The sequence below is a fragment of the Channa argus genome, chromosome 6 (genome assembly GCF_033026475.1).
Source record: "Channa argus isolate prfri chromosome 6, Channa argus male v1.0, whole genome shotgun sequence".
Classification (NCBI taxonomy): domain Eukaryota; kingdom Metazoa; phylum Chordata; class Actinopteri; order Anabantiformes; family Channidae; genus Channa; species Channa argus.
The window spans coordinates 7,820,174-7,842,228 of NC_090202.1; the positions used below are offsets into that span (position 1 = coordinate 7,820,174).

The following is a 22,055-nucleotide window of genomic DNA, read 5'->3' on the forward strand; positions in this document are numbered from 1 at the left end:
ACAACTCCTATAACAACTCTATTGGAGGTAGGCAGATATGCTCACTTCATAAACAGTTCATTTATTTCCCACAGGACACATCAAAACATTAGAATGATACAATAGGCACAAGAGGCAAAGCTGATTGCAATATGCAATGTAATATGTAAGTATTCTACAATATATTTTTGAATGGAGACACACACACACAAAAGCCCCTAGGAAATGTTAAATCTAGTGGTGTTAACTGTGTACACACATATATTATTGAGTACAATAAAGATTCATGCAAGTATAGTGAATATGGATTAACTTAATAACAAATAAATATACTGCTCAGAAGAACATTCGGTAGCATTTTACAGCTTTGTAAGATTAGGGTAATACCAAGGTAATATCTTGATAATAATAAGATAATATTTTGTAATAGCTAGGTAATAGGGATATGTTGGGAATAAAAATGAAAGTAATTTCAAAGCATTGACAAGCAAAAAGTGTATAATAGCTTAGTATAAGCAATGGATATATTTAGATCAGAGAAGGCCAAAATCACAGGGGTAATAATGTGGAAACTAAACACCAAGAAATACAATCTAAAACCAAAAACACTCGTGGTGGTTTCTTTATTGTCCTAAGAACTGTCAAAACTGACATTTTAAAAAAAAAAACATTTTGGCTTTTTTAATTACGCCCAAAGAGTAAGACTGGCCAGTTTCTGGCCAGAGCAAGACAGTTGGACTATGAAGGGAGAGAGCAAACCGAGTCAACATAAGAGGAGACATTCGAGACAAAGTTTTTCTTGGCCCTTTTAAACAACATTCTGCTCACAATAAAGAAGAGGTTTACTCTTGTGAGAACCTTCTTTGAGCTTTATGGATTTCTTCTTTCTCTTGACATAATACACGGTATTTAGTGGAGTAGGAAAACTGGATAAGAGTAGAGCAACACCTGGAAGATACTAATGTCGCAGCTCTAAAACTTGTAATAAAAAGTGACTTTCCCCACACACATCCTAGCACCATAATAGATGCTGAATTATTACGAGAAAAATGTTCTACCAACGTACCTCATTTTGAGCATTGCTCAAAGACCTCTGTTCATCCTGTCACTGACAGTGGCTTTTAGTGAGAGAAGCTTTTCCTCTCTGAAGCTCTTTTTAAGGTTATCTTAGATTAACCATATCCCAAGACAGGATCTCCTCACTTGAAGTTTTGGATATGGCTGTTGTAATATGGTGGATGTAATAAAATTTTCTCAGGCCAAAGTTTTGAAGGTCAGATTATAGTGATGCAAATCCAAACTGCTTCTAACCAGGTAAAATTACAAGACAAATACATGTACAATTGACTGTAATAAATGACTGTAATCTGCAGCAAACACACATACACAATGGTGGTGGCTGCCATGCGAGGTGCTCACCTGACCCACCGGGAGCAACTTGGGGTTCAGAATCTTGCTCAAGGACACTTCGACATGTGGCCGGGAGCGGAGATCAAACCACTGATCCTGTGGTCCATGGACGACTTCTTACCAACTGAGCAACAGCCACTCAGAACAAACACTGTTCTCCTGTGACATGCACATGTACATAGAACTTCTGACTTTACATGTAAATTATCAACACTCCCCTACAAGGGGATACACTGTGATTCCTTATCAGATTCAAACTCAGGTGGAAGCTTCAAGTACCTTGGACACCAGTTGGATGACAAACTTAAATGGACAGTAAACATTGACACCCCCAACAGGAAAGGGGAGGAGGGTCCTTCAAGATCCAAAACTTCTCCTGAGGTTCTACCGGTCTGTAGTAGCCACTGTTCTCTTTGAGTTTTAGTGTGCTAGGGAGGCACAATTATGAAGAGGGACGCAGAAGGGCTGGGAAGGCTGGTGAGGACAGCTTCTGGTGCTCGGAACAGAACTGTAGCCTCTGTCACATATTAGGGTATTACATTTTGAGGACCTAAGCAAGGAGACTGCAAGAGGTGGTTTCAAACTAAAGGGGCTTTATTGTGGGGAGTTGGGAGAGAAAACAAGAAAACAAGAAAATCACTCCACTTGGAGGACAGGAAAACACAGAAAGTAAAAGGTGAGAACTAAACCAAAACTAAGAATCAGGATATGAACTTAAATGGAAGAGTGAGGAGAACTAAAACTAAACCGCAACTGAGCTGGAGTAAGAAGGAAACATGCACAGATACCTACATACATACAAATACACTAAACCAAGAGAGAAAGGGAATAAATAAATAATAAATAAATAAGGATAAACTCATAATTAAACTGAGTGTAAAATAGAGGCAGATAAACAGTCACAAACAAATAACCAAGCCTCAGACCAAACAGACAAGTATAAATACAGGGAACAAGCATAACAGAGAAACAGGAATCCAAACAGGGAAAAGATCTGGGGCCTTTCTGGAGGTATGCAACACACTGTTAACAACAAAGACGAACTAGCAGGGAAGAAGGGTTAAGTAGACAGGGACACAGGTGAAAATAATCAGGGCTGATGACAGGTAGCAGAGAGAACTGAAAGACACGGTGTAGACTGAGGGGCTACAAAATAAAAGCTTGGAAAAGGAAGTAAAGCAAACTGAACTCAGGCAACAGGATTGTGACAGCCTCTTACATCAGTTGCTGAAAAAAGACCCTCAATATACTCTTGGCCATCATGGCTAATGACCCTCTGCACTGCACCATCACCAGGCCGAAAAGTGTTTTAGGTGACAAACTGCTGTCCCAGTCGTGTTCCATGGATAGACTGAAGAGGTCTTTGTCCCCCAGGCCATTACACAGTTTAACTCCTCTCAGTACCAAAAGGCTGGACACTGTTGACTGTGTTTTTGCACCCTGGACTCTAGTACTATGATAAATTAGCTATGTTGCCCCCTGCACAACCAAGACCTGTATTCCTCTTATCATGGTACACTTTTATGCTAAGCTAACTTGGTTAATTGGTTACTATTCGTTACTATTTATATTCACATTTTACTTTGTCTTATTCATATTTTCCTTTGTTCTATTCATATTTTATATGTTTTTTAATCATATTTTATTTTTTCTATCGATCATATTAAGCTGGGTAATCTACAGGATGCCCTAACTTTCCCTTGGGATCAATAAAGTATCTATCCATCCATCCATCCATTATCTGTCACAGGTTATCCTATTTAGGTTGAAGGGCGGCTGGAGCCTATTCCAGCTGTCATCGGGCAAGAGGTGGGGTACATTCTAGACAGGTCGTCAGTCTACAGCAGGGTCTCAGAGAGACATACACAGACAGACACCAACTCAAAATTACATCTATGGGAAATTTTTAGATTCACCAATTAACCTAACATGCATGTCGTTGGAATGTGGGAGGGAACCAGAACCATGAGGAAACCCATGCAAATGTAGGAAGAACATGCAAACCCCACACAGAAAAGCCACAGCTATCTAATAAAAGGTATTATTATTACTGTCATTAGTAGTAATAGTAGTAGTAGTAGTAGTAATAGTTATCATTAGCATATTTAGGACTAGCAAATTCCATTCAATCATCAAATTTCTTTCTCGTATACTACTACTAAAAAAGAACATCATACAGGAATAAGTGGGTAAAATCATCTTTTGAACTAAAAAAAAATAAATTATGCTCAAATTTTTCCCATGACATGTCTTTTGGTGTTTTGCTCTGGCTTGATCAATATAATGTAGCATTTAGCTGCAAAAATGCACATAAATAAACCAAATGCTGAAGACAAAATTGCAAATGTTTCCACAGCTACAGTGAACTTTCCAGGAGAGCTGATGTATGCTGGGATAAAAGTGATCCAGACAGCACAAAATATCAACATGCTGAAGGTGATAAATTTGGCTTCATTGAAGTTATCAGGCAACTTTCTTGCTAGAAATGCCAGAACTAAACATGTTATTGCAAGAAGCCCTATGTAACCCAGTACAATGTAGAAAGCAGCCTCAGAGCCTGGGTTACATTCTAAAACTATCTTCTTATTGCTGTATCTGAAAACCATGTCTGGGAAAGGTGGGTTTACCTTAAGCCACAATATACATATCACTATCTGAAGCACAGTGCAGGAGCAAACGATGATCCTTTGCTGTGCAGGACCAAACTTTGTTGCAGTGTTGTTGCCAGGACATGTGGCTTTGAAAGCTGTGACAACAACTATTGTTTTTCCCAAGACGCAGGAAATACAAAGTGCAAATGTCACACCAAACGTTGTGTGGCGTAGCATGCATGTCCACACTGTGGGTCTGCCGATGAAAGTGAGAGGACAGAGAAAACACAGCAAGAGAGAAAACAACAGAAAACAGCTCAGCTCAGAGTTGCTGGCCTTTATCACAGGAGTTTCTCTGTAACGGATAAAAATCATCACTGTGACCAGTGACAGGGAGGCTCCTAGCAGGGACACAACTGTGATAGCTATTCCCATTGGCTCGTGATATGTTAGGAACTCAATAGTTTTAAGAATGCATTCATCTTTCCTCTCATTAGACCAGTATTGCTGTGGACAGGGAGTGCACTCCACTGCACCTGATGAGAAGAGATACAAATAGTATAAATCATACATATGGAAATCAGCTTATCCCAGTATGAAATTAGACTTACATATACAAAAATAACGAAAAAGAGAAACCAACAGAAAACAACTCAGCTCACATTTACTGGGCTTTATCACAGTTGAGAACAGATGATGATGAACTAATACAAATATTCTAACTCATACATATTGTCCTGCTCGTTTAAATCGTTAAGTCATAGTTTAAAAACAGGGAAAAAGCTCAAGCAAATATAGAATAAAAGCTGATTTACACAAAATAATCACTTTTGTCAAAAAATGCCATGATTTTAAAAAGGTGAATTTATGGAAAATAGCTCATCCTGAAATTATGCTTACACTGGTCACAACATTAATACTGGGGGTCTGCAGCTAAACATTCTTATGATGTTCAAATCTTTCAGTCAAATGTAGTAAACAGATTAAATACATTTTACTTAAAATACAAAGGTAGAAATATTCCACTAACAATTTATTTTAAAGAAAATTATGGTAAACTATGGCAAAACATTTACAATAATTTAAAAAAAAAACGTGGGTCAAGTACCTCTGCTTTATGTACCTTCATGTTACCTGTTAAATTGGCTCTTTATTGTTATTGTTCCATCAGCACATGGGACACAGTCAAAACAGCAGGTGGGTTTTCTTTTAATTTGAGCTTTTCTGGTCCCCGGTGGGCAAACATTAGAGCACAATGATGTTGGAACCTGAATAATAAAATCAGTGCAGAATGTTTTTAAATTTGATGGGCAAGATGAGAATATTCAAATTAGTTATAATGGTGCATCCAGAAGACATTGTATAATGATCACCGTTTTTCCTGTGCTCCACACAATCTCCTCCTCCTTTATGTTGAGCTCATAGGGACCATTACCTAAAGATGCAAATTGACCCAGTGTCACATGTTGCATTTGCTTATTACTCAGCTGCCAGTTTATAATTTCATAATATGCTGGAGGGTTGCCGTTCTCATCAAAGAAAATATTATCCCCAAACTGATTTCTGAAATGTACTCTTTGTAAGTGATCAGCGACCTGAGAGAGTAACATATTTCATGTTAGATATTGGTCTTTATTTATATATAAATAATGTAAATACAGATATACTTGTTTAGCTTATTCGCAGACATTTGAGATATTGTGGATGTTATTAGCACTCTTTCTCACCTGTTTGGGCTGAATTTCTGATATATTCAAACAAGGCCCCACTATTTTTTCTCCAGCTGGTTGGCAGAATACGAGTTGATGCAGGGCATGTGAAATGGCATAAACTGCATTATACACATTATAGACCACTCGAAGCTCGTTCACCTCAAAGAACATGTGCTGGGAATTTATTGTCTCATTGCCTGTGCATATTTTTTGTGTTGCTTCAGTCCCAGTGTCCTCCCCAGGAAACACAGGTCTGCAACCCACCACAATCTCCCAGTAATCTCTCACAAATGCTGCACTTGGATCTTTATAAGGACTAATACTCATGAGAAACGGATTTAGACTTGGCATAACCATCTTCTTCACCACAATTCCTATTGTTCCATCAAAGGCTTGGTAGATTTCTGGTGAGTAAGGTCGAGGTGTTGTTATCAAGGCCTCACTTGCAATCCACTGGATTCCTGTTATATTTTGTTTTACTATCTCTGTTATCAAAGGATAAAAGTCACCCTCAGGAATATAAGCCAGAATGACTTTAACGGATGACTGCTTGATCATTTCCACAACATCCAGTATTTTATCCATAGTGTATGTTCGTAGAATTTTCCCAACAAATGCAATACAAACCCCAAACTTTTTAACTTCTTCAGTAAATGCCAGGATTCCATTCCGACCATAATCATTATCTGACTGTATAACCCCGATCCACTGCCAGCCAAAATGTTTGACGAGTACTGCCAAAGCTTTTGCCTGGAAATAGTCACTGGGGGCTTTTCGAAAAAAAGTAGGATATTTCACTCTGTCACTCAGGCAGGAACATGTTGAGAAGTAACTTACCTACAAAACCAAAAACCAAAAAAGGCTGAGAAATGCCACAAACTAAGAACCAGAAAGCAGAGAATGTGAAAACCCTAAAATATCTCAAGTAATCTCTTACTATTGGTAGATGAAATGGTCCTAGTGTTCCTGCCACAGCTATGGTCTGAGATGATTCTGCCTCTGCTATAATGGCAGTTACAGCTGGAGGACAAGGGGAACTCAAGCCTATTTCTTCTAGCCCACTAGCCAGTGTTAGTGCAGCACGTAAAGTATTTGTAGAAGATGCACAAGAGTCAAAGATCCTGTAGCCAAGAGAGATGTTTGGCAGGAGAGCAGGATCTTTGTTGATTTCTTCAATTGAAAATATCATCACTTGGGTCCAACGAAAAGCTCGCCAATCAAATCTAAAACAAGTTTTTGTGATTACAATAGATTATAAATAAACAGAGCTGCTGCTGAACATGTCCATACTGTGATAAGACCAGATAGGACCAGAGGAACATATATAGACTATGGAAAAGTCAGCTACTAACACTTACTCTGCACATTTCACTTCGGGAGGCTCCTTCTCAAACGTAGAAGTGTTCTCTATCTCTTTGATGAAAACTGGAAAAATCCCACCGATCATTATGTCCCCCTGTTGGAACAAACTTGGCATTTTAAACCTGGCAAACACTTCACAGCCACAAACTGTGTTCAGGTAGAGACCAAATAAAAAGTGGAGAATAATAGAGGTCTCTGAATGTTCGCTCTGCATTTTCGAAATGAGAAGAAGACACAGCTCTAATAACAACTTTGTCAGGGTGTAGACAGACATGCTCACTTTATAAAAGCTGATGTATTTCCCACAGGACACAGTAAGACTGATAAAGCAGTTACAACATGAGAGGATGGTTGCAATTTGTAAGTAAAACGCATGAAACGCTCTCTCTCTCTCTGTCTCTCTCTCTCTCTCTCACACACACACACACACACAAACACACACAGACATACAAAATCCCCTAGGAAATGTTAAAATTTAGTTAACCCAATGATACATGGTCTTAACTGGATACACAAATCAAATATAAAAAAATAGGAAATAAAGTTTTGAATCTGCATTAACTTTATAATTAAGAAATATACAGATCAGAAGAATATGAAAGCATTTTACATATCTAGATAATAAATGGTCTGCACTGCACTTATATAGTGCTTTTCTACCTATTGGCAATCAAAGTGCTTTACACTGCTTCTCATTCACCCATTCGCACTCACAATCACACACACTCACACACCGATGGGGGAGCTGCTTTACAGCTGGCCAACGCTCACCAGCAGAAACTAATGTATATGCACTTATGTGTAAAAATAGATAACACGATAGCTTCCTATAGGTAAAGACATCTTTTTATCAATTTCTGTTAGAACCATCAATTATAGCATCAGATCAGTTTCCAATGTTGTAAAATTAGTTGATTTAGCTTTACATTCCAGTGTTGGTTGGCTTCTTTCCTCCTGTAGCATGTCTCATCTCTTCTGCCAGTCAATTGAAGACAATTATCCGCTGACATGGTGATGGGTGGGGTTTGTGACCTCTGCAGCAATCGTAGCTTAACTTCTGAGTTGTCATGTCATAAATTTTTACTACTATAAATGAAAGTAGGTAGAAACAGGGAGTGGTGCATTTTACAGCTAGCATTCATGGTTATGACAAAGAAACTACCAGGTGTGTTTACAGGTAATTACTGCATAGTGTATAATTATGTCATAGTGTAATGGTTGGCCAAGTGGTGGAGGACACACATGCAGGGAGGCAGGAATATTTGTCAACCAGTGTTATTTTTATTTACAGTGGAGCAGCAAAACACAGTTCAAACTGGTTTTGCCTTATGTGTGAAAAACTATATACAAAAGTAAAAAAAAAAAAAAAAATAACAAAATAAACCTATATCTGGTCAAAACCAAATAACTAAAACTGAAACTCAACAGAAATGAAAAAGTGAGCTTGGTCCATTGCTATTGGGCAACAAGCAGCAGATCTGCATGTGCACTGCAACAAACAAGCTCGAGGTGGTTCGACACGCATTACATACGAAAAGCCCCTGCTGCAAAGACAAACCACAATTAATTAATAATCAATGAAGGATATCTACTACTGTTTTTATGTAGCAAATATATATATATATATATATATATATATATATATATATATATATGATTCTAATTTTTTAATTACACAGGAAAGTCAACAGTGGATGTTATTTAGCTTACTTTAAAGACTTTGTCAGAAAAATCATAAAAATAACCTCTATTTCACCCCAGTATACTTTAATTACACCTACCATAAAGAGCATGGAACCTCCCTCTTCCTTTTGACAGTCTAGACCTGTGATGTGTTGGTGAATGGATTGTAGCACATCAACAATCACACAGACAACAGTTTTTTAGAAAATGTGTCAAAGTTATACGGTCATCTCTTTAACTTATGTCAATATGTAAACGTTCTAAAAGGGATTTCATGTTAAGAAGCTTAGCGTGCTAAAATCTTTACGCCCTTCGCTAACATAATTTAGCTACAAAAGCTAATGTTACACATTGTCTGTAAAACAACTACACACCAACAACAACTATTTTGCCAGCTTGGTGGAACAAAGTAATACAGTTGGAGGTACTGGCGTATGGCAAATCTGCACCCTACTCTTTACTGGGCACGGGCTAGCCCCATGTCACAAAGATAATATAGGTATTACTTTAGTAATTACCAAAGTAATACCTAATAAAAAAAGTAATAGTAATACTTTATATTTGCATTATTAAATGTTACGCCTGTTACCTCATTACTACAGAAAATCACCCTCTATTATCTTGGTAATAGTATTGGTAAAAGTATTACCCTCACTATTACTGTGCAAATCCCTAGATTTTACCCAATATTACTCTGATACTATAACACACCTCCATTTCTCAAGGGTTGTCTGACCTTGACCCCTACTTTCACTACAGATCACGATGTAATCTGCAAACATCTTACTCTATGGAGACTCCTGTCTGACCTCGTCTGTCAACTTGTCCACTGACTTTGCAAACAGGAAGGGGCTGAGAGCCAGTCCTTGATGCAATCCCACCTCCACCTTGAAACAGTCTGCCATTCCTACCATACTGTCATACTGCTCTTATACATGTCCTGTACAATTTTTACATCCTTCTTCACTACACCCGACTTCTTTGTGCGGTACTACAACTCCTCTCTCTATGCACTTTCTCATATGGTTTCTCTAAATCCACAAAAAACAATGTAACTGGTCCTACTCTTCAGCTAATCTGTCTGATTTGATCTGATTTTATTTACCCCACTATCACTAAGTTTTCTCCCTAGATTGTCTTCTGTTTCTCTCCTGCCAGCTAAGTTTTTTGGACAGATCTCCTAGTATTGCCTGTCCACCTGCCTGCCAGTTTACCTACTTGTTCTGCTCCCTGCCTGTTGTTGTTCTCCCTGACTACTTACTTTACCTGAATACTTACCTGCTTGGCCCAAAACTTTTTCCTGGATTTCTTTCATTTGATTCTGTAGTGTCATGAAATGTGGCCTAGCCTCTACACCCAGCCTTCTCGTTACCTGCTTCCTCTGGCCATCCACTCACCACTTTCTGCTAGTTGTTAGACTCACCTCCTCATCAACATATATTGGTATTTTCAGTTACCAATTTCACAAGTAAGCCTGAAATTCTGAATAATCATGCTTCTGCCATTACCCACAATTCTTCCTATATTTATGTTGTACCCAGAGGTCCTGATAGACAAAATACCTACCTCTGCAGCATCTAGTATTTCCAGCCCTTACTATTACCGTTGAGCCTTATTAAAATCATTGAAAGTAATTTTCTTGTGTCATTCTATCTTTCTTTCTGTGTGAACCAAATGTTACAGTCTTACAACCAGTAAGGATTTTAGTTTGACTTGACACTCCGCTCTGCCTTTCTGCATTTTTGCAGCATCTCCTTTTTCTCTCTCTCTCTCCTCCTTTTGTCATTAGCATGTAGCCAGTGGGAAACATGCTAATAATGGTTTCTAGTTTTGAAATATATATGGTCTAGTCAGCAACCATGAGGGCAGCAGTAATCCCAGATAATAAAATCCAGCTTTTCTAATTCATTCTCAAGTAGACCAAAACTGTGTTTTCTGTGCATCATCTGACAATGTACAGCTGGCTCTGGTGCTTCTCAAATCAAGGAAAACAAACATCAAAACAGGAAAATTCTTGAACACACCAATATACAATATTTTGAGCTTTTACTGGTCTGGATTGATGTTTCGATACACGTGTACCTTCATTAGAGGCAAACTGATAAAGACAAAAGTTTGTATAAATGTTACTCAAAATGGTTTAAACTACCAACACAACCTGATTACCTGATCCAGGATTAGAAATTCCAGCATTATTCATTTGATCTGAGATCTGTGGAGCTACATATAAAAAATAAGGCCCTGCCCATATAAGAGTCCTACTGACTAATTATGTAGGGGTTTACCTTATGCTTTTCTTCGGGTTGACTGTGATGAAGATATGAGTGTGCAGAAATACTATGTCTAGATTGTGCTATTAAAAGAAACAAGTTGGTTATTAGGTTTCAAGAGGTGCAACCCCTTTTTACATTTGCATTCTCACTTATCTTCACATGACATCAAATTGCTCAAGTCATTTGAATAAAACATAGCATCTTTTTATATTTTATCACAAAGTCTTATTTCATTTTAATACAAATCTTTGTCTAAATACTTTATATTATACATCACTGTTAGTTAGAATAGAAATTGCTTGTGTTCAGAATAAAGTGTAAATGATATGTTACAAATTAACAATTTAATTTTCAAATATTCCAAAATTGGCTTACTTAAATATTTTATTACAATTTTTATTTGTTTTTTGTCCACGACGTTTTGTGTATGTTGCAAGAATCAAGCTTCAAATGTACACATATTTAGAAAAACAATTGTTGGTCTCTGAAAACACTGAAAACCTTTTCTTTGTACAATCTTAAATATCAACAAATTATAAATTGTTGTTTTGTTTCTGGAAATGAGTTTGGAAATATAAAGTAAAAATACTTTGTAATAAAATTAAAAATATATGCTACACAATTTAAAGATTTTATCAACTTAAAATGTGTTTATTATCAACAATTACTATGTATTTATACATTTAGTGAAAAATAAGTATTTTTTATAAAAATTGCCATTCACAATTTTAGCATACAGCATGGAACAAGGTGTACATTTTTAATTTAACAAAGGATAAAATAATAAAATAATTTTTATAAAAGTATTATTATAACATATTACAATCTTGCTTTTGTCATGCACTGTTACTTCTACCATACAGCATGAAATTCAGAGTATCATCACCATTTAAAACTATAATCATATTACTTGTTTAAACTTTTCCCATGACATGTCTCTTGGTATTTTGTTGTGGCTTGATCAATGTGATGTAACTTTTAGGTGAAAAAATGCAAATAAATAAACCAAATGCTGAAGACCAAATTGCAAATGTTTCCACAGCTACAGTGAACTTTCCAGGAGAGCTGATGTATGCTGGGATAAAGGTGATCCAGACAGCACAAAATATCAACATGCTGAATGTGATCAACTTGGCTTCATTGAAGTTATCAGGCAACTTCCTTGCTAGAAATGCCAGGACTAAACATACTATTGCAAGAAGCCCTATGTAACCCAGTACAATGTAGAAAGCGGCCTCAGAGCCTGGGTTACATTCTAAAACTATCTTTTTATTGCTGTATCTGAAAACCATGTCTGGGAAAGGTGGGTTTACCTTAAGCCACAATATACATATCACTATCTGAACCACAGTGCAGGAGCAAACGATGATCCTTTGCTGTGCAGGACCAAACTTTGTTGCAGTGTTGTTGCCAGGACATGTGGCTTTGAAAGCTGTGACAACAACTATTGTTTTTCCCAAGACGCAGGAAATACAAAGTGCAAATGTCACACCAAAAGTTGTGTGGCGTAGCATGCATGTCCACACTGTGGGTCTGCCGATGAAAGTGAGAGGACAGAGAAAACACAGAAAAAGAGAAAACAACAGAAAACAGCTCAGCTCAGAGTTGCTGGCCTTTATCACAGGAGTTTCTCTGTAACGGATAAAAATCATCACTGTGACCAGTGACAGGGAGGCCCCTAGCAGGGACACAACTGTGATAGCTATTCCCATTGGCTCGTGATACGTCAGGAACTCAATAGTTTTAGGAATACACTCATCTTTTCTCTCATTGGACCAGTATTCCTGTGGACAGGGAGTGCACTCCGCTGAACCTGATGAGAATAAATAAACGTTTTTGTACATCTGACATCAAGTTGGCACAAAATTGAATGATACACTGTCAAAAGGTCTGAGAAAGAAGATAAAAATGATAAAGCAACACTGCTGACAGTGTTTTAAATATGAAATATAGGAAAAACTGTAATTTAAATATTTTAGGTGTTTGGTTTAATTTGCCAAATATGCTTCTTATACATACATTACCTGTTAAATTGGCTATTGTTCCATCAGCACATGGGATACAGTCAAAACAGCAGGTAGCTTTTCCTTTAATTTGAGCTTTTCTGGTCCCCAGAGGGCAAAAATTAGAGCACACTGAGGTTGGAACCTGATAAAAAGGCAGTCAAGAATATTTTAGGCTGTTAAGCGTAATAATACAGTGACCAGAATATGCTGTTGAGATTAGATTATTATGCAATTATTATGTAATTGTGATTACAATATTTCCTGTCCTCCAAATTATATCTTCCTCCTGAATGCTGAGCCTATAAGCACCGTTAGCATCAGAAGCAAAATGACCCAGTGTCACATGCTGCACCTGCCCATCAATCAGCTGCCAGTTAATCAGGTCATAATAAGCAGGCGGGTTGCCATTCTCATCAAAGAACACATTTTCCCCAAACTTATTTCTGAAATGTACACTTTGTAACTGATTGGTGACCTGAAAAAGAACACATTTGGTTTGATATTCTAATTACTTCATATTAACAAAAAAGGAGACACTTTATTATTCTATTTGCAGACAATTCAATGTTCTCGAATTTATCCATTATTCTCACCTGTTTTGGCTGAATTTCCGATATATTCAAACATGGCCTCAATGTTTTATTTCCAGCTGGTTGGCAGAATACCAGCTGATGTAGGGCATGTGCAATGGCATAAACTGCTTTATACACATTATAAGGGTCTCTGAGCTCTGTTACATTAAAGAATGTATGCTGGGAATTCGAAAATGTCTCATTGCCTGTGCATATTTTATGTGTTGTCTCGTTACCAGTGTCCTCCCCAGGAAACACAGGTCTGCAACCCACCACAATCTCCCAGAAATCTCTCACAAATGCTGCACTTGGATCTTTATAAGGAATTATGCTTGTAAGAAAGGGATTTAGGTTTGGCATAGCCATCTTCTGCATCACAAATCCCAGAGTGCCACCAAAAGCTTGGTAGATTTCTGGTGTGGAGGGTCGAGGTGCTGTTATCCAGGCCTCGCTTGCAATCCACTGAATTCCTGTTATGTTTTGGTTCACCATTTCTATCATCAAAGGATAAAAGTCACCCTCTTGAACAAAAGCCAGAATGACTTTGACGGTTGACTGTCTGATCATTTCCACAACATTTAGTATTTTATCCATAGTGTATGTTCGTAGAACTCTCCCAACAAATGCAATACAAACTCCAAACTTTTTAACTTCTTCAGTAAATGCCAGGATTCCATTCCGACCATAATCATTGTCTGACTGTATAACCCCGATCCACTGCCAGCCAAAACGTTTGACGAGTGCTGCCAAAGCTTTTGCCTGAAAGTAGTCACTGGGGATTGTCCGAAAAAAGGTAGGATATTTCACTCTGTCACTCAGGCAGGCACAAGTTGAGAAGTAACTTACCTAAACAAAGAACAAAAATAGATTAAAATGCCACATACAAGGGAATACACATTTTTTCAGAACGCATATACCACTTATTATATACTGTATTCTCTTACTATTGGCAGTTGAAATGGTCCTAGAGTTCCAGCCACAGCTATGGACTGAGATGATCCTGATTCTGCTATGAGAGCAGTTATAGCTGGAGGACAAGGGGATGTTGACCCCATGTCTTCTAGTCCACTAGCCAGTGCTAGTGCAGCACGTAAAGCACTTCTAGGAGAGGCACAAGAGTTAAGAATCCTGTAGCCAAGAGAGATGTTTGGCAGTAGAGCAGGATCTTTGTTGATTTCTTCAACTGAAAATATCATCACTTGTGTCCATCGAAATGCTCGTAGGTCAAACCTAATAAAAAGTTGTGGTAATGTAAATTTGCTACACATTTGCTGTTTCTGTACAACTACAAAACCTGGCATGTTTGTAAGATAAATACATGTACTGTATGAAATATAGAAAGGTATTAAAACTTACCCTTCACATTTCATCTCAGGTGGTTCCCTTTTAAAAACAGATGTGCTGATAATCTCTTTGATGAACACTGGGAAAATCCCCCCGATCATGATATCTCCCTGTTTAAATAAACTTGGCATGTTAAACCTGCCAAACAGTTCACAGCCACAGACTCTGTTCTGAAAGACAAAATATAATAACAAAAGAATAAAGTAACTTTCTGAATTTTTGTTCTTCATTTTCTGAAACATACAAGGATATATGTATGCAGCTCTTTGGTCAAATAGTGAATGTAGGTAGATGTGCTCTCTACATAAAAGGTTGATGTGTTTCCCATAGGACACAGCAATGTTAGACTAGTAACACTGGCTCAACAGGGGAAATTAGCTGTTACACATGCAGTGCTCTATTCAACATGTTCATAAACACACAAAGTTCCCAAGGAAACTTTACGTTTAATCAACCAACTTAGACACTGCACACTAGTAAAATACTGAGCACTTTGGAAAGATTTTGAACCAAGATGTGAAAGGTGAAATAAATGCTCCATCTTAGGAGCTTATTAAATTAATATAGAATTTTCATCACTGCACTTTGGGAATGTAAATTCCATGTAAGTAAATCACACAACAATTGAAAGATTATTTTGGCACAGGAATTTGTCTGTACTTTTTGAAAACACTGATGCACTTAAGACTAAATATATTAAGGTGAGATTAAAATATATGTACTGCTTAGCAATCAATAAACTCTTACACAGTTATGTGTAGTCAGTCAGTTGTATCCCAAAAATATTGTACTTGTAACATATTTTTTACTTTTGAAAAGTCTGAATTGGCCTTGAGTTTTGTTGTTGTGGGCAAAAGCCCCTGGTAGCGTCTCCTAAGCAAAGTGGTACCAAGGGTAGGGTAAGATAAAGAACAAATCAGAAAACCTTGATGGAATAGTCTTATCTCAATTTTGTCATTGCGTGGGGACCTTGACCCAAATGAGCAAAGCGTGGCATAAAAAAAGAAAGACATGAAGCAGCTTAAAGGTTTAGTGAACTGGGGTCCTAGCCTCAGTTCACTGGCCAATCAAGATACTAATCTAAATTTTGGGTAGTGACTTAAGAAAGAGATTGAACAAAAATGGCCAAACTGAGCTTCCTCTGTAAAATGCCTCAGCCTTGGAGATAGTAACTGGTTTGAGCTACTTTTTCAACAATCACTTCAATTAAAAGTTACCAGTAACTCTGTGCAAGCACTGAACATCAGGCTGGAAGAATTTTAGCCCATTCCTCCTTACAGTTAATTAGCTTATTTGCATTACATTACCATGTCAGGTCTTTCTAAAGCATTTCTGTATAAACAAGGTCAGAAATTTAACTCTGCCATTTCAAAACAATACATTTCTTCTGCATTACCCATTTTTGATGGAACGACTTGCGTTTTTAGCATCATGGTCTTGCTGCATGATCCAGTTTCTCTTCATTTTTAGTGTTCACTGTGACCCTAATGGTGAACTCATGAACATTGATATAAACCACTGCAAGCGAGACTTTCACCAACATTCACCTTATTCTTGGTGTGGTCTTTGTTGGTTGACCATTCTTGGGAGGTAGTGTTGAAGGTTTGCAATTTGTACACAGCCTGCCTGAGGGTCAACCAGAGATTACTCAGACCTCTTCAGTTTGCTCCTGCCCAAAAAGACTTAAAATATGGTTTGTCTTTGCATTTGAGATGAGATCTTTCCAGACAAGTTCTGCGTCTTGTTCAAAGGACTTATTTGTACATACAGCAGTAAAAATTGTTTCCGTAGACTATTACATATATGATAAACAGTCTGCTTATAAAGTGCATTACAGTGTTGCTTCTCGTTCACCCATATACAGACACACTTACACACTTTGGATGGCAGCTGCCATGCATGGTGCTCACCTAACGCATCAGGAGCAACTTAGGATTCTGTGTCTTGCCTGAGGACACTTCAACACATAGGAGGGACTACAGGGTTTCTGTAAAAGGAGGGACTGCGGTTGAACCAGTGACCCCCATGGTCAGGGGGCGACTGTCTTACTGCGCAACAGACACCCAGATATATGATGTAATTGAGTAAAGCTGAGCCACAGACATTACTAATAATATTGTTACTATATATTGAAAACTTATAATGATGATGGTAAAACTGAAAATAAATGTTTTGGCACAGAACATTTGGTCAAACCATTTGTATGCAATCAAAAATTGTTTTCTTTCTTGACCAGAATGACGTGCCAATAACACAATACATCATGGTTTCCAATATTAACTGCCTGAGGGCTTGAGGATTTTAGCAACTTCCTTTAACACCCTTTGATTTCTCTAGAGTCTATTATTCTTTTCACAATATTGTGTACAGTAGATGGTAAAATTTTGCATCCCCTTACACTGAAATTGCATGAAAGGGGATGGAAAAGAAACCTGAAACCTAGTACAAAAAATGCATATTTAGCAATTACAAGTGTTGATAAATCAAATAAAAACAAAATTGGTCAACAACAAATTGGTCAGTGAAAAAAAATTGTAGTTTTGTGTGGAAACTGGGTTAAAAATACAGACAGATTACAAAATTACTACAAAAAAATCATAATACACACAAGTTAACGAACACCTTAAAATTTAGTTACTCAGACTGGAACAAAAATTATCATTATCCACAATCACTGGTTTATTATGCATTCTGTGACAAATGTGACATAATTCCCATCAATGGTTTATGCCTACAGCAAAAGACACAGAGCGCATTTTTAAAGTAACAAAATAATGAAAGGTGGTGATTCTGTATTATTCATGGGTTTATTGCTATGCATTCTTGCTTTTGTCTTAAACTGTTACTTCTAACATTTAGTATGTATTCAGAGTAGCATCACCATTTAAAACTATAATCAAATTACTTGTTCAAATTTTTCCCATGACATGTCTCTTGGTATTTTGCTCTGGCTTGATCAATATAATGTAAGTTTTAGGTGCAAAAATAGAAATAAATAAACCAAATGCTGAAGATAAAATTGCAAATGTTTCCACAGCTACAGTGAACTTTCCAGGAGAGCTGATGTATGCTGGGATAAAGGTGATCCAGACAGCACAAAATATCAACATGCTGAATGTGATCAACTTGGCTTCATTGAAGTTATCAGGCAACTTCCTTGCTAGAAATGCCAGGACTAAACATACTATTGCAAGAATCCCTATGTAACCCAGTACAATGTAGAAAGCAGCCTCAGAGCCTGGGTTACATTCTAAAACTATCTTCTTATTGCTGTATCTGAAAACCATGTCTGGGAAAGGTGGATTTACCTTAAGCCACAATATACATATCACTATCTGAACCACAGTGCAGGAGCAAACTATGATCCTTTGCTGTGCAGGACCAAACTTTGTTGCAGTGTTGTTGCCAGGACATGTGGCTTTGAAAGCTGTGACAACAACTATTGTTTTTCCCAAGACGCAGGAAATACAAAGTGCAAATGTCACACCAAACGTTGTGTGGCGTAGCATGCATGTCCACACTGTGGGTCTGCCGATGAAAGTGAGAGGACAGAGAAAACAAAGCAAGAGAGAAAACAACAGAAAACAGCTCAGCTCAGAGTTGCTGGCCTTTATCACAGGAGTTTCTCTGTAACGGATAAAAATCATCACCGTGACCAGTGACAGGGAGGCCCCTAGCAGGGACACAACTGTGATAGCTATTCCCATTGGCTCATGATACGTCAGGAACTCAATAGTTTTAGGAATACATTCATCTTTTCTCTCATTGGACCAGTATTCCTGTGGACAGGGAGTGCACTCCGCTGAACCTGATGAGAATAAACAGACTGCATTTTGTACATCTGAAATCAAGTTTGCAAAAAATTAAAGAATATTAATATGAACATTATCATCAATTGTAAAGAAACAAAAAAATATTCAGGAAGATAAAGGCATATTACTGTAACAGACATGCTTTTCATACATCTCTGTGTTACCTGTTAAATTGGCTATTGTTCCATCAGCACATGGGATACAGTCAAAGCAGCAGGTAGCTTTTCCTTTAATTTGAGCTTTTCTGGTCCCTATCGGGCAAACATTAGAGCACAAAGAAGCTGGAACCTGAAAAATGAAATCAATAAAAAAAACTTTTTAGAGTGTAATATTAATGCAACTAGAACAAAGATTATTATTTAAAAAGTCTTCAGGATTACTGTATTTTCTGTCCTCCAAATTATATCTTCCTCCTGAATGCTGAGCCTATAAGCACCATTAGCATCAGAGGAAAAATGACCCAGTGTCACATGCTGCACCTGCCCATCAATCAGCTGCCAGTTAATCATGTCATAATAAGCTGGAGGGTTGCCCTTCTCATCAAAAAACACCTTATCTCCGAATTGATTTCTGAAATTTACCCTTTTTAAGTGATCAGTGACCTGAAAAAGAAACATATTTTATGTTAGATCTACAAATGAATTGTTACTTGTTCATATTGACAATATGAAATTCAATTTAGAATATTTGATGCACAGTAGCACTCTTTCTCACCTGTTTTGGCTGAATTTCTGATATATTCAAACATGGCCTCAATGTTTTATTTCCAGCTGGTTGGCAGAATACCAGTTGATGTAGGGCATGTGCAATGGCATAAACTGCTTTATACACATTATAGATGTCTCTGAGCTCAGTTACATTAAAAAACATATCCTGGGAGTTTGATAATGTCTCATTGCCTGTGCATGTTTTATTTGTTGCTGTGGTCCCAGTGTCCTCCCCAGGTAATACAGGTCTGCATCCCACCACAATCTCCCAGAAATCGCTCACAAAAGCTGCACTTGGATCTTTATAAGGACAAATGCTTGTGAGAAACGGCTTTAGGTTTGGCATAGCCATCTTCTGCACTACAAATCCCAGAGTGCCACCAAAAGCTTGGTAGATTTCCGGTGTGGAGGGTCGAGGTGCTGTTATCCAAGACTCACTTGCAATCCACTGAATTCCTGTTATGTTTTGTTTCACTATCTCTGTCATCAAAGGATAAAAGTCACCCTCAGCAACAAAAGCCAGAATAACTTTGACGGTTGACTGTCTGATCATTTCCACAACATTTAGTATTTTATCCATAGTGTATGTTCGAAGAACCGTCCCAACAAATGCAATACAAACCCCGAACTCTTTAACTTCTTCAGTAAATGCCAGGATTCCATTCCGACCATAATCGTTATCTGACTGTATAACCCCGATCCACTGCCAGCCAAAATGTTTGACCAGTGCTGCCAAAGCTTTTGCCTGAAAGTAGTCACTGGGGATCGTCCGAAAAAAGGTAGGATATTTCACTCTGTCACTCAGGCAGGCACAAGTTGAGAAGTAACTTACCTAAACAATAAGTCATAAAACCGACTCTAAATGTCACAATCAAGTCAATACAAAAGCACAGAGAAAACATACATCATGTAATATCTTTTTTAATCTCTTACTATTGGCAGATGAAATGGTGCAAGTGTTCCAGCCACAGCTATGGACTGAGTTGATCCTGATTCTGCTATAATGGCAGATATAGCTGGAGGACAAGGGGATGTTGACCCCATGTCTTCTAGCCCACTAGCCAGTGTTAGTGCAGCACGTAAAGCATTTGTAGGAGATGCACAAGAGTTAAGGATCCTGTAGCCAAGAGAGATGTTTGGCAGTAGAGCAGGATCTTTGTTGATTTCTTCAATTGAAAATATCATCACTTGGGTCCATCGAAAAGCTCGTAGGTCAAATCTAAAAAAAGGTTTTGGTAATTAAAAAAGACTATAAAATAATAGTGCTGTCCAAAAATGGGCAAGTTTGTTGAAAATACATAAATGTATGAAGCATTAAAAATCTAAATCTAAATCTAATAAAAAGTTGTGGTAATGTAAATTTGCTATAAATTAGCTGTTTGTGTACAACTACAAAACCTGGCATGTTTGTAAGATAAAGACATGTACTGTTTGAAATATGGAAAGGTAAAACTTACCCTTCACATTTAGTCTCAGGTGGCTCCCTTTTAAAAACAGATGTGCTGATAACCTCTTTGATGAACACTGGGAAAATCCCCCCGATCATGATATCTCCCTGTTTAAATAAACTTGGCATGTTAAACCTGCCAAACAGTTCACAGCCACAGACTCTGTTCTGAAAGACAAAATATAATAACAAAAGAATAAAGTAAATGTCTAAATGTTTGTTCTTCATTTTCTGAAATATACAAGGATACATGTATGCAGCTCTTGTGTCAAATATTGAATGTAGGTAGATGTGCTCTCTACATAAAAGGTTGATGTATTTCCCATAGGACACAGCAATGTTGGACTAGAACAACTAGCTCAGCAGGGAAAAGTAACTGCTAAATGCAAGTAATACACATGTTGTCGTCTATTCAACATGTTTATATACACACAAAAATCCAAAATAAATTTTTACATTCAATGAACCGTCTGATACTTTGTACACTAGTAAAATACTGAGGACTTGAGAAAGAGTAAAGGGAAAGAAATGGAGTGGAAATGTAAACTTTACATAAGTTAGAAAACATGATACAACAACAGCAAAGTTACAATGTTTTTAAAAAGGTCATGTAAAATCTTAATAACTATTATATCCATATTATTAAATGGGAAAATTATATGCAAATGTTGCAGACATTACTGGCCAACTGATTTTTGGCACAGCATTATTTTCTGTACTATGAAAATAATAATACACCAAACTTGTTTCCAGAAAGGTATGTTCCTATACATCTAAACTAAAATGTAATTACAAACATTACTTTTTTTAATAAACAGAATAAACATGTTGACATCTAATATAAATGGCGAGTTGCAAATAAATTGATACTGAACATATTAATAATCTGATACCAGACACTGTATTTTCTTCTGCAAAGTCCAATCTAGCAGTAAAATGTCTTGTTTCTTTGTTTCTTTTTTGTATGCAAACTTGCAGTACATTTGGTGTAAGGTCTTTCCACAGCTTTTTTGTACAATTAAGTTCAGAACTTTGACTTGGCCAATTCAAAACAATACTTTTTGTATTTTTGCTTTGACCATTTTTGGTTGACTGACTTGTGTGTGTATGGTCATTGTCTTGCTGTGTGATCCCTCTTGGCGAGGGTAACCCTTTAT

The 22,055-nt window shown here is 37.3% G+C and overlaps 2 protein-coding genes and 1 pseudogene across 2 annotated transcripts; all 3 read right to left on the reverse strand.

Moving 5' to 3' along the window:
• Positions 1-3,617: 3,617 nt before the first annotated feature.
• On the reverse strand, positions 3,618-7,139 carry LOC137129561 (extracellular calcium-sensing receptor-like; annotated as a pseudogene).
• Positions 7,140-11,924: 4,785 nt separating this feature from the next.
• Positions 11,925-15,033, reverse strand: LOC137129194 (extracellular calcium-sensing receptor-like). Its single transcript, XM_067508126.1, has 6 exons — positions 14,945-15,033; positions 14,533-14,818; positions 13,862-14,434; positions 13,369-13,491; positions 13,035-13,158; positions 11,925-12,817 (listed from the first exon to the last, which is right to left on the reverse strand). Exons 1-6 carry the CDS (start codon positions 15,031-15,033, stop codon positions 11,925-11,927), a joined length of 2,088 nt encoding a protein of 695 aa, XP_067364227.1.
• Positions 15,034-17,841: 2,808 nt separating this feature from the next.
• Positions 17,842-20,997, reverse strand: LOC137129195 (extracellular calcium-sensing receptor-like). The gene is made up of 6 exons (XM_067508127.1): positions 20,909-20,997; positions 20,385-20,670; positions 19,711-20,283; positions 19,224-19,346; positions 18,909-19,032; positions 17,842-18,734 (listed from the first exon to the last, which is right to left on the reverse strand). The coding sequence occupies exons 1-6, from the start codon at positions 20,995-20,997 to the stop codon at positions 17,842-17,844; spliced, it is 2,088 nt and encodes a 695-aa protein (XP_067364228.1).
• Between the last annotated feature and the right edge of the window lie 1,058 nt (positions 20,998-22,055).